A 17,610-nucleotide genomic window follows, 5' to 3' on the forward strand; every position below is an offset into this window, starting at 1 on the left:
TTTTAATACATGAGATCATTTGAGTGCAGAGCTTGTAAACTTCAAGCCATTTAAGATGTGATTGTATTATTGACACCTGGAGCTAGTATCATTGTTCGTTTCAAGCATAGTTGCTGGACTCTCTCAGGAGAGAAGGCCATGTTTTGTGATTTTGTAAAAAAATGATTTTTTTTTATTTAAAATTAATTTTTTTTTGATGTTATTAAATTGATGTATTAATATTAAAAATAAAAAAATATTTTCATGTATTTTAATACACTAAGATTCTAAGTAGTGAATTATGCATATCAAAGTGATTGTACGTTCAACCCCATTTCTTCATGTTCATCTTGCTGAAATTCCTTTTCTCCATCCAATATCATATCTTTGTCCTAAGATTGGGAATTAGCAAGCAAATGAAAGAATGGACCAATTCATTGTAGGGATCTTGATTGATTATCTTTGCGCATATATTGCAAACAATTCAAGAAAGAAGAGAAAAAAAAGGGAACCGTACTGAATTACAGGAAGCAGGACTTGAAACAACTCGGTGCAGCTCTGCTAGAACATAGCAATTGCGGAGAAGAGGAAAACCATTTATTTCTCCAAGATCAATGCTATTACAATATTCTTTCATCTGCATTACCTAATGACGATGTTCACCATGCAAAGACTAATAAGAAAACAATTTAAACCAAAATTGGAGATACAAAGTTACTATGGCTATACTATTGGATTTGGATTAACAAGCTGGTCATGGACAATAAACTGAAAGAAGCTAAAATTTGCTTTCTTTATAGCTATGCCTAGTGATATACACATCCAAACTCCAGACTGAAATCATGCAAAGCATGGATGATGAAGCCTAGGCTTTCGCTTAGGCCGGTTGCAAGTTCTTGTACATGGAAGCACTGTCTGCAATTCCTTCTCTAAAGAAATGTCAACAGTATCATCTTTCTCGTGGTCATCCTCATCGTCTTCTTCCTTGTCATCATCCACTTCTTCTGATTCCTTGATTAATTTCAAGCTTTTCGATGAAGTCGCGAAAGTCAAGAATTGTCCAAGGACAATCACACTCTCAAAACATATAAATATATACTTGAAACAAGCATTATAGGATCAATCTTCACACAGTCTAGGCATCTAAAACTGCATTCCATTAAATAAAACTAACACCAGAAAGTACTAACAGTGAAACTGAAATTGCCCATTCACATGAAAAGAAATACAGGGAAAGAAAGAAAGAAAGAATGGCAAGAAATCCAAGCAGTTGGCATCTAATAGCTAAGTAGACTTGGTGTTAGTTTTGACATTCGAGATCTCATTTTACTTCTGCCACAATCAGAAACAAGTATCCTGGCACATCTTGAACATTTTAGACATCTCAATTTGCATCGACACTCTAAGATTAGAAATCTAGCTCATGCAATAATATACAATCATAATGGCTAAATGGACAAAACTTTTTTGGCAGCTAGTAAAACGGTCTATCAAATTCACCATTTCCCATGCTTGTTCACTACTAACATTAATCTATTTCTAGCCTAAAACACCAACAGCCTGAAAGAACCAACACACTAAAACATGAAACCAAGACAACCCATTTAACAAAAGACTGAGAATTTAAGAATCAATGTACCTCTTCAAGATAGTCTTGGTCAAGCATATCAGCAATTCTAATAGAAGAAAAGATAGTGGCAGAAAAGAGAGAGAGATGGAGCAGGAATGCCAACACGTAGCTGTTGGAGCTTAACCCTGCAGGTGTCACCATTGTCAAACTTCTCCTCCTCCGCCTCGGGTCATCGGTGATGAGAATTGCAGGTGAGGTAGGCAGGTGAGGGGGCTTAAAGAAGGCACGAGGGGGTGTGGTAGAGAGAGGGAGTGTGAGAGTGGAAGAGAAGGGGATTGAGATACTGGCCGTGTTTTTTTCGGTGGCACAATCGGAGTGGATATATAATTTGTATTTTTTTTATAATTTATGTTACTATGTGAAAAAAAATACTGCAGATAAATTAGAAAATGACATACTATATTCTTAAAAGAAAAGTTACTGGAACAGATAATTTAATTTTGTGTAAATTAAATATTGTGTTTGTTGGTGTTAATTATGTCATGTTGTGTTAAAAATTAAATATTATAAATTATATTTTAGATTTTATATAATAGCTTAAACTTTAACATTAATTAAGATGATTTTATGTTAATAGTCATAGATAAATGCATTTTTATATTGGTGTGAGAACTAGATGTGAAACCTTAACCATTTACTTGGAATTTAGAGCACCTAAATTTGCAATTATTGGCCATGCATAGCTTAATTACTCCATAGTTTTAACATGGTGGCAGCCTGTTATCGTCTTTGTGTGTCCACCCACATTGTCCATTCATTGCTTTTGTAACCCATTAAAGCACTAGTTTCCCCACACAAATGCGAAATCCAAGAAGACCACCTTGCCATCGTCTCCAAAACGACACGATCTCCATCAGAGCAGCATTCCCATATCTTAGCTGGGGCGCTAGGTTTCCATGCTTGGGATCGCACAACCACCTTGCAGCATCACAAGTTCCAGGTCTCATGAAAGTGTTTGTCAATGTGAAATCTCTCAAGATTAGGTATGCATTTTTACAATTTATCTCTCAGGAAAGTGTTTTTCCAACCCTGACAGTAAAGTTTCATCTACCTGTGAGAACAACAAATCTTGGCGTGCGTAATTATCCACTAAAGACGTGTTCATGGCTTGGCTTGTCGAAAAGTTCACCCCAAATGTCCTAATCATAAGACTCTCTTCCAAGTGCTAATTTCATGCTCTAGGAAGAGGTCATAACAATTGGATCACTTCATTTACATGCAGCCAGTGCCATCATAAGGCGGAAGAGACTCAAGTTCCTTAACCACTACCTGTAGGATGCTGCTTGTTCTTGTCTTAACCAGTTATATAGTTAAGAGTTTATTAATAGACCCATTATGAGCGCTATTGCAATCGGATCAAAATCAAGCGAGAATAAAAGGGGAAAATAGTAAATAATCCAAGCATCAAATAACCATCTTAACATTAATAAGATCACAGATAATATGATAAAAATGACTTTATATTATGAAAGCTTTTTAAACTTGAAATTTATATTGACACATTACTACCTTCAAATGACAAATGATTTTGTGTATGTGTGTGTATAGAGGCTTTACACATCACAACATACCATGATCCAAATCACTTTGTTGCGTCAAGAATCCTAGTAAATTAATTAAAACTGATATCAGTTAACGTACATTATGGTTCAGCTCATTCTCGCAGGAAAACAGAATAAAATTGAAACACAATGAGCAATCATTAAGAAGTTTCTCTTTGGAACTTGAAACTTCATCGATCACCTGCACCCAAACTTCGAGACGATGTCTTGAATAATCCAATTTGCCATATACTTATTTGAGTTTTGGGTCGAATGATATAAATCCCAGAACATATGCTTTTGAGGGTCTGAACAAGGTGGCTTGCCTTGATCAATGTAGCAACCTTGAGTTATATATTCAAATCCTGCGCAGTAACAAGTGATCAAGTAAAAATGTCAGTTTCTATCCACTTATTTCAATATCTACGCAGTTTTGAAAAGGGATTTCAAATATACTTACCAAATTTCTTGTAATTGTCCATAACAAACTGCATTGCATTATAATAATCACCATATACTATAGACACTCCAGGGTATTTCTTTCTCAATTTCTCAAGCTTTGCTTGCAGAAGATCATTGTGATAGTTGAAAAAATCATTGTACTCCTTTACACAACCATATTTGTCTAGTGTGTTAGATTCTGCGAACTTGCTAACATAGCCTGGTGTACAACCTACTCGGTAGATTCCAGGGACAAGAACTCGAGTGACACCATAATGAATGACTTTCTGTATAGCCAGAGGTGCAATAACAAATTAATTGAAGAATCAAATATGATTATGTTGGGTTTAGTAAAAAATTAGCTAAGAAATTAACGCAATAATATTGTTACAGATATGGAAATACTCGTTTTACGAGTACGTTGACTTACTTCAATGGCTTTCTTGATGCTTTTTACGTTGTCAGATACAAGGCCCATCCTATTCACCTCCTCAATTGTTTTACTGGCAAAGTGAAATGCCATGTTATAGTCATTTGCTCCAATCTCTCCCATTATAAAGAGAGATGACTTGAGTTTTTCCTTACAATCTGTTAGACATATAAAATATAAACAATTAATATTAGTTATAATATTAACTTAAATTAATGACAAGTTTATGTCATGATAATACAAGAATCATTGCTTAGTTATGCGGGTCAAGTTATGCGGGTCAACCCAGTAACTCGTTAACCTGAGGTTTGGCTAGGACTAAATCAATGAAAACATCTAGTTTTCATTTACTAAAATAATGTTATTTTAGTTTTTTTTAAAAAAAAACTTGAATTAATCTTGATTAATTCATCCAACGTATAACTCACAACTCGGGCTATGAGGCGGTCGACGCTTGATCATATCTTATAACTATGACAAGAATTGCTTTACATGTACAAAAGAGCCATGCTACAGGAGAAAGCAATAACCTTTAGGTATTCGACAGAATCCTTCTAAATATCTGTCAAACCATTGAAGTTGTGTGCCGAGAGTATTAACAATAACTCCCGCATCCACCTTCAATTTAGGCACAAGAACTTTCGCTGGTAAAGTTGAAGCACCAGAAAATGCAAAATTCACTCCATTGTGAGAGTCCGTTTCATTTGTATTCAAATAAGCTTTGATGGATGAAAAACCGGCCGACTTCACTGCAAAATCAAGAAGCATAAACAATTTAGCGACATAGCTATGTAGTTTAGGTCGATTCTTATTACTATGCTTGAAAAACATGTAATAAAGAAGAATAAAAGTAATAGAAATTGTTTTCTTACCAATGTAGTCAAGCGGTACCAAGGATCTAACAGCTGTGCCGTCAGGAAGGCGACTTTCCGCTATACTAGAATTTATTCTGATTTTGTTTCCTGTGTTTGATAATGAATCACCAATGTTATATATCGCATCAAACCCGCAAATCTTAAGTTCTTGTGATTCAAATCCATCAATTGCGCTCACTTGGGACAAAAGAAGAGCTACAATGCAGCTTAGAACAATAAGAACATGAGATAGAACAACTTTGGTGGCAGCCATAATGGCTTTAGGAGAGTAATATTTCTTCTTAATGTTTTTCTATGATCTCTCTTTAGGTTTCCAAGTTGAAGAAATTATCTAGACCTATTACTATATATGGCCATTTCTATGACAGATTAAGCAGACAGAGAGGAACAACTAATGGCAATTAATATCCTGAAAGATCTCGAGTCTCCATGTCTATTCTTTTCGCTCATGTGTTGCAATTTGCTGTGTCCAGTTAAATTGCTAATTATAGTGAAATATTCCAGGAAAAATCCTATCGCAATTTGTTGAAGGACATCTTTTAGTTAAAAGTCAGTTATATGATTTGGCATGCATAGCTAGCCAAGTCCGAGGGAAAGTTTCTAGTTACAACCATTATTATAATTTTTATTTATTTTATGGAAGAGAGAATATTTTTATTAATCAACTGATTTAGCCAATAAAAACAATGCTAAACAGGAGAGAAAAAATAACTATAGATAAGCTAAAAATTTACAAATGAAACATGGCATGTTAGCTCACTAAAAACAGACAAATCAGGAAAATTATGAATCTATAAAAGAGAACTATAACCAATCAACCATAGCAGCTTCTATATGAATTGGAGATGTCATTAAAATCAATTTGTAACTACCCTAACCTTGTGCTATTGCTTCATTTTATTCAAGTAATTGCATTGTATGAATCAGGACTTCACAATCCAATCCTTAAAAGATACGTAACAACAATCAATTTTTAAAAGAAGAGCTTTTGAATTGACAAAATTTCAGCTTTATTGAGTTCTTTAATACATGTGGAACAAAAAAAGTGTCGTAGGGCGACGTTGAATGACGACGCTTTTAATGATAAGAAGTGTGTTGGAAGGGAAAAGTTTTTAGGTATACTCATAAAATTTTGATTATAAGATTCAGGAGTCGCCACCTGGTATTGAAATTAATAGAAAATCTAATGGTCTACAAGAATCCGAGTAAATGACTGATTATGTAAGGAAAAGACACATCACTCCTAGTGCACCCGTGGTATAGGTTTCATGCTTAGTCATCAAAAATATATTCTTGATATCCTTTACTGTACCGGTATGCCATCATTCAAACCTATTGATCCTCTAGCCATGCATATTACCCGTGATACGATATCTAAAAGATACGACTTCTTTTAGCTTACACATTACCCGTAGTTCTTCGTTATCTTTTCATGATTTTACTGATATTGATTGAGTTGGTAGTATTAATAATCGTAAGTCTATCGGGGCTTACCTTGTCTTTTTTGATACCACTCTCATTCCATGAAAATCTAGCAAGCAACGAACTGTTGCTTGATTCTCCACTGAAGATGAGTATAAAGCTTTTGTTGATGACACTGTTGAAGTTCTTTGACTTTGCTTTTTTTTTTTGTTAGATTATATTTTTTTCCTAGTTTTGTCACTACTATTTGGTGTGACAACTTGGGCGCTATATATTTGTCTGTTAATTTGAATTTTCATGCTCGTGCCAAGTATGTTGAGGTTGATTATCATTTGTTCGGGATAAAATAGCCAAAATTAAAGAAGATTCAGATTCACTTCATATCCTTTAAGGACCAACTCGTTGATATTTTTACTAAGCCGTTGCCTCACTTTTCCTTTACTCATTTACGGTCCAAGTTTCATGTGGACACCTCACCTTCAACTTGAGGGAGTGTATTATGAAATGTGTTATCTTATAAAAAATATTATAATTACTTTATATAGAGTTATTATGTGTAGTATGATCTATAATATTATCTGTATGTTATATAAAGTTATTATATGTAGTATGGTTTACATTATTATCTGTATGTTGTCACACACACACACACTAAATATGGCCTTCTATTTTTCACACAACACTTTTTTTTTTAATTATTCATCTTGTCCATAAAATAAGTTTGCTAAATCACTATGGACATTCCATAGTAAAAATAGATAATTAAGTTTATAAAAAACATAGAAATTCCCAGAGAAGAAAACGGTATGTGGAGCTTTATTAATTAGTATATTGTTGTGCCTTATTGAATTTTTAATGAAATTCTGCCATCAGTTCAACGACCATATATAGTTGATGAACTCTCTGCCTAGAATATACGAGTTAAGTGTAAAACGAATAAAGCACAAGATAGAGCAACGTCTAACAAATCAGTAAAGCTCTAGAAATCCAACTAAAAATCAAACTAGACGATGAAAAATCAAACTAAAAACCATATTTCAATTTGGCATCGATCTATTATCAAAAATCAATTTATTTCTAGCAAGCCAAATTCCCCCACAAAATACCACAGGACACCTTGCCCACAATTAATTCCTCAATGCAATGTGACCCGCTACTAGGAAAAGAATTGCAATAGCAATATCGGTCAGCCATAGATCCTAGTTACTAGGTCTAATCCTTCATGAAAAGTAAAAAATTCCAAATATTTTAATCAAGTGAAAAATGGGGTCTCAGCAGGATAAAGTCACGTCAAAAGATCCCGGCTCAAGAGAAATTCACGAGAAAATGGGATCTATTTCATCTAAACTATTTGCTAGGTGTATAAAAACAAGTGATACATAATTTCAAGACACGCATGCATGCATAGAAACTAAAATATGAAATATAAAACTATAAAATACTAACTTGCAGTATAGTTTCATATATATCTCCAACTACTTAAAACTAAAGCTTTATTCTTTTATAAGGTCAAAACACAAGATTCAATGAGAATCTTTAAACAACATATGAAATCCTCATGTGAAGCTTGAATTTCTCTTTAATCCCTAATGACTGCGGCGCCATGCCCTGCCTAGCTTGTTGTAGATATTGTCTCCAATCCATAACTCCTGGTAGCCCCTAATTAAAATGAAACATCAAAGTTCAAAACTACAGGTACATATACGAAAATGAAACATCAAAGCGCAAAATTACAATTTTCATCACTTAGCACTTGTAGAGATCAGAGAATTCCAACAAGCCAAGATAAAAAAAAAGTTTAATTCTCTTTTTCGTACTGTTAAATGTTAATTTCTATTGAAATTCGGTAAAAAATAATTCAATATTCAATAAAAACAGTTTCTAATTCCATTGAAGTTACATAATTATATGTGTGTGTGTGATGATCATCTCATAGAACAAGAAGTAAAGTAAAGTGATCAAATCTTACTATTCACTGTTTCTCATCGCAATCGTCGTCTTTGGCAACCCCCAGCAATTCTTTCACGAACATCTCCGAAACAGTGGGGTTATCAATAAACCTTTTTCCCATCACTGTATCTCCTGTATGCAATGATTCCCAATGTTTAACATGCCACAATTCATCTCTAGACCAAATATTATTTATAGAGCTCTTAAGCTGATAAATAGAATTCCGAGCATCCTCAAGCCAACCTTCGACACTTGCGTTTGGTGGCAAATTGGTAAAGTCATCCAACTGTTTTCTGGTCATAAACACCTTCCCATTATACAAATCCCGCATCTTTCTGGTCATAAACACCTTCTTTCCATAAAAATCCTGCATCTTAACGAAAGAAATCACTATGCTACTCAAAGTTCTAGGACGATGCCGTAATATAACATGAAGACATACGTCACTTGCATATGAAACTGGATGTTGACTCAACATGGGGTTAAAAAACGTATCCATCGCTACTATCATTCTTCTCCGTAAAAACCCAACCTTAACAGCGTAGCAACTGTCGATGCGGATATCATCTCCATAAATCATGGCCTTAATCATCAACAAGTTATCGACCTGATTTCGTGGGTTAAGAGTTGGAAAAGTGCATAACTTAATCTTGAGAGATTTCACCTCGGCAAACACTTTCATGAGACCAGGAACTTCTGATGGTGGAAGGTGGTTGTGTGATTCCGCGCACGGAAACCCGCCGCCGCAGCTTGGATATGGGAGTACTCTGACAGAGATCGTTTCGGTTTTGGAGACGATGGCATGCCATTGCTTCGATACAACTGAGCAGAGAACTAGGGTTTTGGTATCTCCGATTTTTTCCACGATTGTGAAGATTATATCCTCTGGTAGTTCGCTGAATTTGTCTTCCAACTCGTCAGAGTTGTGATCTAAGCTCCTGCCGCATTGCTTGGTTTGAATGGATCTTGTCATAGTTAGGAGACTATCGAGAATGGAGAAAAAAGCCCCGGAGATATTGATGTATAGGATGTTGCCCTAGCTAGGGTTGAAAATTTTTGTTACTTGCGTTAATTTGCTCATATCAGATAAACATATGACATATTTATAACTAATAAAAAGATAAAATCTCCAACGTTTTTTTTTCCGTTTATTTTACAAATTCCTATAATTAGGCGGATACATGAGAATTAATCAAAATATTGTATTACTATCATAGTTATTATTCTATACAATAAAAAAATGCGGTATTCTAGTTTAAATCAATCTCTGAGTAGATGAGTTATAAATAAACTCGATTTGTTAGGTTGAATCGGTTTTAATGAATATGTTGGTTATCCGTATTGAACCTTCAATACAAAAGCTTTATATTTATTTACCTTTGCTTCTACTTTGGAGATATTGATTTATTTATTTTTTCAAAATAAACAAATAAATTTGCTTCTACTTTGGAGAGATTGATTTTTTTTTTCAAAATAAATAAATAAATAATCAAAAGGGATTCATATTTTGTTCATTGAATATAGAGCAGGTAAACACAAATCGTATTGCATGGCTGCATGCACCTACCTGTCATGTATATGTGGTGAGTTTATCATTCAAAAATAATATTTATCAAGTGGTGCAAATTATTTTTATCGACAATTTTTTTTTCATGAATTAATTAGTTTGCTATGAAACCGGTTTTAGAGGGTTTTTTTTTGTTAAAATTAAATTGAAATTTTGGAGGAAACAAAATTTATTTATCATAGGATTTTGAGGAAACAAGTCTGTTATCAACAAATAAAGATCATGAAAAGAATATACAAGAGCCGAATGTTCAAACATCAATATGTAGCAATGATAGGGTTGGCGGAAGCTCAGCTTGACTTCAAGAGATTTAAGATTTTCAAACAACTTCTTGAAAGGAGATTGTTGATCGGATAATAATCATCATCCTCCATTGTTATGAAGTGTTTGCGGGAGAAAGTATAAATTTTGGAGACAAGGGAAGCCCAGTCTTTGCAGATAGCAAAGCAATGAATCTGGTCGTCTCGTAACCTCATTGGGCACTGAAGCTCGAAACCCCAGAATTATTTTCTGATATTATCACTGGCTATCAAATTTATCTACCAGTTATTTCATGATACCATAGAAAAATAGAAAAGGATGATGGATGATATTACGTACCACTTATAAAAGGTAAAACGAACAGCATATAAAATTATTAATATAAAAAAAATACTTCTTAATCTTCTTTTTGTTTTAAAAAATAAGATCCAACTCTTGTATATCATGATAGAATATATATGAATAACTTTCACATTAACATTGGTATACATAAGGAACTATATATAACCGTTCATTCTCAAAAAAAAAAAAAAAAAAAAACTAAAGAATTTTTTATAGCTTGTACATTTCTAGATAATTAAAAATAAAATAAATAATTTTTTATAGTTTCACGCATTTCTAGATAATTAACCTAGAGCCATAACCCTTTTCAGGTTGGGACTTAATTATAAGATGAAATTTGGGACTAATTTAAAGAGTCATCCAAGAATCAAGGGATAAAATCAAAAAAATTAAAAAGTTATCAAATAATAAAAATATAAATAAAAAAACTGATTGGGGACCAAACTAGAAAAAAAAAAAAACTTAATGTGTGCTTTTCATTTGCCAGCGTGTGACATTAGCCCGTTATATTCAAGCACCGTATAGAGCTTTTGGACCGTTTAGGAATGCGGTCCAACCCGCATTCCTAAAAAATTTGAATTTGTTTTTGCTTAAAATTAATATTTTTATATTTTTTGGATTGTTTTAATGCGCTGATATCAAAAATAATTTTTAAAAAATAAAAAATATATATTATTTTGATGCATTTCTGAGTGAAAAACACTTTAAAAAGCAACAGTAACCACACTCCCAGACACCCTTGAATCACCCAGCTTCATGACCTTTTTAGATGATGTTGGAATCGTTATCGCGAGTCTCTCCCCAAGGGCCGCCCTAGTCATCAATTAATCCATGGTGTGGCTCTAGTTTTTGTTTTTCGTTTTCTTTTCATTTTCTCGATTCTTGCTCTCCCTTTCAAATCACATGCAACACCTAAAAAAAATCTATTATTTCTAATATGCGTGAGGATGTAATGATTTTTCAATGAGAATAAGTTTTTTCAATAATTTACCTCATTATTTTGTGATTTTACTAGTTGCACTTTTATATTGTGTAATTTACTAGAAAAAGAAGAACATGCATGGGTGTCGTCCATTGAGCTAGGAACTCATGAGCACATGTAACTTAATTATATGTAAATCCATACCTCTTGACTGGATTTTCCATCACTTTCTTGTATCCATGTCTTGATAACCTTTTATTTGAACTTCAATCATGAAGGCATATAAATATTGCATCCTGATCATAAGCAATAACAGCCTAGGGATTTTTCCGTGGCTTTCAATGATTGATCAATAATTGTTCTTGGAAAAATGTGATGTCTATTGTAAGGATTCCAAACGTCAAATTTATTAAATTCAAGATATTGATGTAAAATAATATAATTTCAAGATATTTCTTATAAAAAACTAAAACGATAATATTTTTTTTAAAAAATAAAAAATAAATTGAAATTAAGCTTTAATTATTATTATTTTTTTTTTTAAAAAAATGGGGCTCAGGACAGGTCTCCGGTGCCAAATCGATCTGTCGGGCATATTTAATAGCACTGAACAAAATGGTATTCCAAGAAAGAAAATAAAAGACAGAAAAATCACTTTGGTCCAAACATGCATACTTTTATGGTAAAGCATCGAAATTAGAGATTTGTCAATTTCTTGCTTGGGCCCGGCCCACATATTGATCTGCCAGCCCATATGCATATGGAATATCGAACGACAGCTGTCAGGTCGTTTCCATTTTATCAATTCAAGCCACAACTAGCGATGGATCAGATACATCACCCTTTTCACATATCTCTCTTTCTCTCTTTTTATTTTTTTATTGGAAAGTTTATTGGATCTTGAGTATGAAATATGATTGGCCCAGAGATTATTTATATGACCGATATAGTGATTTCTCATTGCATTCTTGTGAAATTAAAAATAATTTTTGTTATTAGCATATCAAAACAATTTAAAAAACAAAAAAAATTAAGAAAAAAAATTAAAATTTAGGAAAATACTATTTGGGACATGGTTCCAAATAACCCTCACATGAATGTGATAGGATGGAACAATTCTATAAGGTGTCTTTTGATTATAAAAAGGAAATGTTCATTATGGTAATTAAGGAATCCTAAGATTTCAATTTCAATACTGGTAATAAAAAATCAAAACAAAATATATTATTTTTAACATCACACTATTAAGATGAAAAGAAATAGTGCTTAAAAAATAATTTTATCATTACTGGTAGTACAAATAATAAAAATGATAATGGTAGTGGTGGTGATAATGATAAGTCAATAATGAGGTCATAATAACAATAGTATATTTCAAAACAAACATAATCAATGCCACTATCATGAGAGATGGTGCTGAGAAAAAAAGTAATGGAGATGGTGGAAAAGTGTTAGTGATGATGATGATGATAAAAAGCTGATACATCAATTATGATGTTGATAGTGATGTTATATCTTTTTTTAAAAAAAATTCATAGCCACCACCAATATCCAATATAGTATTTGTGGAAATAGTGGTTAAGATAATGATTGGGCAGAAATAGTTGATATATATATATATAATACTACATTATTTTTTAAGAAAAAATCATTATTATCCTTTTTTTACGTGAAAATATATCAAATTTTTTTTTTATTTTTAATATCAATACATTAAAACCATTAAAAAAACACTAAAAAAAATCAATTTAATATTTTTTTTCAGGTTAAAAGCATTTTTTAAAAAATCCAAAAATAAAATAAAAACACTCTCAAACACACCCTATGAGTATTCAATTATTTCTCTTATTTTCCAACTTCTTGGACAAGTCGTCTCATCTCAGCTTGACAGGAGGAGGCTTACAAGAATTCTATACAAAAATTTGTTCCTTTTTCACGTTTTTTTTTCTTTTTTTCTCCCCTTTAAAGTTTGTACTATTTGGAAAACGAGAGGATTTGGACGCATCAAGTTTTATGACTTGAGAATTTAACATTGAAGGGCACGGCTTCCACTTGTGAAAGTGAATGTGCACCACCATTGTTGTTATATGCAAGATGTCCTTGATTTCTAACAATATTGATTGGTCTTCGACTAAAACCAATGCTCAGGGATGATAGCACATGCATGGACTCTCAAAAAAAGTATATACATTATGTGTATGAAGACAAATCTGAAAACAATTATATACATGCATTATGCTCAGGGATAGCACATGGATTCTCGAAACAAGCACATGGATTCTCAAAATCGACTTCGAAAGGGAGAGAACAAGAGAAAGATATTGATGGCTAAATATGCAAAGAGCGTTTGAAGGGGGCAGAGTACTTTCAAAAGTCATTCAAACAAGTATATAGCAGACAAATCCATGCTGTTTATTTGGTTCAAAAGAGAGCACTCTTATTTCTTGATGGTACGTGTTTAGAGTCTAGGGCAACATTCAATTTGAGATTTGTGGGAATCATTCTCTTTTACACTTGTATTGTTAGAAAATGACATGTTTTAAATTAATTTGGTCCAAGAAAATGACATTCAAAGGTTGAATTGATCAGGTACTGTCATTGTAGTGTTATATTGGACCCGATGTCAAGGCGTGATTAGGTCAAGTCCATATCAAACTTGATTGTTATGTTTTTGATGCTCTATGTAAGTTTCCATTTCAAGTTTAGTGAATGATTGCTAGAAGCAACAAATCTCTAAAGGCTTACCTTTGAATTAATGATCCATTTTCTCTTGCTTAATTAATCATAATCATGGTAAAATAGGTTCGAAATCTCAGAATGATTGGAATGTTAGCATAAGATTCAAGTTTATCTCTTTCTTTCGTTGTGTTAAGCATTATTAAGCAACTTAATTAAGGGAACAAATTAAAAAAGCTTCCAACGAGAAAGCTAAACAAGAAAGTACTGCTCACAAATCAAAGTGGACAAATTAAATTCAAAATGACCAAAGAAACATAAACAAATAATAAGAATTAATTCCCAATATTGCCGTAATTGTAATCTTTTATACATAAATCCATGATAATCTTCTTCTTTTTTTGTTTTTTATGATAGATTTTTCTTCTTCTTAAAGTAGATTAACATGTAAATCAATATATGGTTGAATCAATCACAAAACTCTTTTTTTTTTTTTTTGCAGGTATATATCAAGTTGGGCATAATCCACTACACATTTATGCATTTATTACTTGCCATCCAAGAAAATAATTTTTTTTAATAAGCCACAATAAGAATAGTGTACAAGATCAAGGAACGGTTAAGGCCATTGGTGAAAGAAGAACAAAAAAAAGGAAGCAATCTCTCTTTGTAACAATTTAAATCACCGCTTTTCCTAAAGCCATATTTAAGGGATTAAAGTTTTTTTTTTTTTTTTGTGTTTTTTGGGTGCCTTTTTTTAGAAGTGGGGGTAGGGTTTTTGGCATAAAAACTGCTACGTACGTAGGATCTTATCTTTGCCTTTCACTAATAATATAAGTCTTTTGTGCTAGACAAGCATTTTGTATGATATAATTAACTTATTTCTCTGAAAGCCAATGAATATGGCTTTTTTTTTACGTATTATATATATATACACACACACACAGCCATTATCCTCCTCATGAGCCAGGACAACAAATTAAATTTGTTTTTGTTTATTTGGGCATACAATAATATATAGTAACGTGTAACTTGACATAAATCTTTAAAGTATTGGCTTGCGTGTTTTTCATCATTTATATCTTAAATGTGACCGAAAAGATAAATTAATTTAGTAGGAAAGGGAATCGACTTGCACAGAAACTTCATTGTAGGACAAATGTTGGTGTTGACTATTTACATGTTGAATAGTACTTGTCATGATAGAGACTTTAGAAGAAGAAAAAAGAAGGTGAATTTCGTGGTGAAGATCAAAAGACGAAGAAAATCCCAAGTATTCAAGAACCATTTATAACATTATAGACTAAATTCTAGGGCATGCAGAGGCTGCTGAAAAAGAGAAGTGCATGATAAGCTCATGGAAAGAGAGGCTCACCTAAACTCATGTTCCCATGGTTCCTTCCTTTTGCACTAGTTCAGGATACCATATGCCCTTGAAGGTGGGATCGATTGGCTTTCTCTTTTGCCTTTCGGTTTGTGTATATATACTTTGTAGCTTTGATTTACAAATAGATTTGATTTTTGTTGAATGAGATTGGAATTTATTTTTAAATGAGTTCGTGTTGTGATTTTAACTCTTAAAATTCATTAGATTTCTCCAATCATTCCAAAGATCACTAACTCCTTTTGATTGCGAATAGAAAAGGAGAAAATTCATATATGTAATTGACTTAATAACAAAGAAAATTGGATTAATGCAAGAAAAAAAAAACGATTGGGTTTCCACAATATTTTGCTACTTTACTATCTCTTATTAATGTGCTAGAGAGAAACGGTGCAAGTTTTTTCCTTTGATTTAAGAAGAAAGTATTCTTAAGCTTGTACTCTGTTTGTTCTTGTGTTGTAAAAATATTTTTGAAAAAAATTATAATTTTTTATTTTTTCTTTGTTTCAAATTAATAATTTTTTACTGTTTTCAAATATTTTAATACACTAATGTCAAAAATAATTTTTTTAAAATAAAAAAAATATTATTTTGATACTTTTCTAAGTGAAAAATACTTTAAAAAACAATAAAAATCACATTTCTAAACACCTCTCAGATCATTTAAAATTCATATTTGAGACGATGTTGGAAGAAAACGTTGGATGTGAATTAAATTAGTAGCAGTAAACCAAGAAAATTGTTTCTATTGTCTTTGGGATTTCAAGTACAAAGGCACTTTGAGATGTACTAACAAGGAGCTCACTATACGCTTTTAAAGTACTCATGTTTTTATCGACTATATTTCCTTTGATCCTCTCTCTTAGGACTTTATGATAAAAAGTAGGCGAACATATTACACAAAACCCTTTTCTTTAAATTTTTTCTCTATATTAACGAATATTAATAGCATAGTGTTCACATAAAGCTAGCTATCCACATGCAAACCAACATAAATGAAATTTAGACAAGAAATTAAATTAAGAAAGGCATGTATAGAACCCTAGCTAGCTAGCAGTCTTAATTTATTTATTTTATATATATCGGACGTCATTGCTTGAGAAAAAATTGAAGTAAAATGAAGGGAAAAGGTTGGCCTAATAAATTAAAAACCAACTTGCTGAGCAAGTCTATGTTTTCTTCATATGCTGGACAGTTCATCTCTTCACTTGTACACTGCACTTTTCCTGGCTTTTGAGAGAAAGAAATGTACTAAAAGAATATAAAGAATCATCAAAATAATAATAAAAAAGGTTTAGCAAAGATTGATTTATAGAAAATTAATCATCATTTTGTTGAAAGTGTTACTTAGAAACCTTCATTGATGGGTTTTGCCTTTTCATTTTGTATATATATGCACAAAAGAAATTATGCCTCCTGGAAACATGTTGGCATGATACTGTGTTTTGATTTGTTTCTTTTAAGTCTGCATCACCTTGCAAGTATATGGAAATCCAGCTTTGAAAATAGATTTTACTAAGTTTGAAATCAATACTTTTTTTATATTATTTTTTTGTTTTTATTTTTTGCAAGTTAATTGAGTCACATTAAAACAATTTTCACATGATTTAATTAAAAATCCAAACTTAAAAAGAACTCGAGTTTAAAGTTTCAAATTTAATTTGCAGGATGGGGTTTAATGATAATATCAAAAAATTTCCTACTACTTAATTATTGTTTTTTTTTTTTTTTGTATTTTCAGAATAATTTTAGTTTAACCCACAACCTAGCACTGAAAATAAACTGGTGTTCCACTATATATTATGATTCTCCTATCATTAATGAAAAAAAAACCCTTCAATTAAGGTCCTATATTGTATGATTTTTCAAACGTAGTCCTAAGTGATGCATGCACCATGCAATGTTCACAAGTATTATACATTTGAAGTCAAAAAATTTGTGACAGTTAATAATTCAATGTCTCTAGACACGCGCATGAACAACATATCACACTTGAAGTCATTCATGAATGTAGAAGTGAAATATCACAAAGGAAACAATACAAATTTCATGAGTTTTGGCTTTTACCACGTGGATGGATTTCTTTTGTTGTTGCTTTTAACCTAGCTAGCTACCTTAGACAACATTGATTAGCTAGGTCTACAGTGCTAGAGCCCATGAACGACAAAACAAGAGATTACACACAGTTAT

General features: G+C 32.2%; 2 protein-coding genes and 1 long non-coding RNA gene across 3 annotated transcripts; all 3 read right to left on the bottom strand.

The window, feature by feature from the left end:
- Window positions 1-554: 554 nt before the first annotated feature.
- LOC18097203 (uncharacterized) lies at window positions 555-1,887 on the bottom strand. Its single transcript, XR_002980692.2, has 2 exons — window positions 1,619-1,887; window positions 555-1,006 (listed from the first exon to the last, which is right to left on the bottom strand). It is a non-coding gene; the product is annotated as an uncharacterized LOC18097203 (long non-coding RNA).
- A 495-nt stretch (window positions 1,888-2,382) lies between these two features.
- LOC7460211 (GDSL esterase/lipase At5g03980) lies at window positions 2,383-5,149 on the bottom strand. The gene is made up of 6 exons (XM_002303865.4): window positions 4,894-5,149; window positions 4,552-4,770; window positions 4,022-4,179; window positions 3,611-3,878; window positions 3,353-3,515; window positions 2,383-2,527 (listed from the first exon to the last, which is right to left on the bottom strand). The coding sequence occupies exons 1-6, from the start codon at window positions 5,147-5,149 to the stop codon at window positions 2,383-2,385; spliced, it is 1,209 nt and encodes a 402-aa protein (XP_002303901.4).
- Window positions 5,150-7,783: 2,634 nt separating this feature from the next.
- LOC7462768 (uncharacterized) lies at window positions 7,784-9,326 on the bottom strand. The gene is made up of 2 exons (XM_002303864.3): window positions 8,288-9,326; window positions 7,784-7,977 (listed from the first exon to the last, which is right to left on the bottom strand). The coding sequence occupies exon 1, from the start codon at window positions 9,239-9,241 to the stop codon at window positions 8,291-8,293; it is 951 nt and encodes a 316-aa protein (XP_002303900.1). The 5' UTR covers window positions 9,242-9,326; the 3' UTR covers window positions 7,784-7,977; window positions 8,288-8,290.
- Window positions 9,327-17,610: the final 8,284 nt, after the last annotated feature.

This window comes from Populus trichocarpa, chromosome 3 (genome assembly GCF_000002775.5).
Source record: "Populus trichocarpa isolate Nisqually-1 chromosome 3, P.trichocarpa_v4.1, whole genome shotgun sequence".
NCBI lineage: Eukaryota > Viridiplantae > Streptophyta > Magnoliopsida > Malpighiales > Salicaceae > Populus > Populus trichocarpa.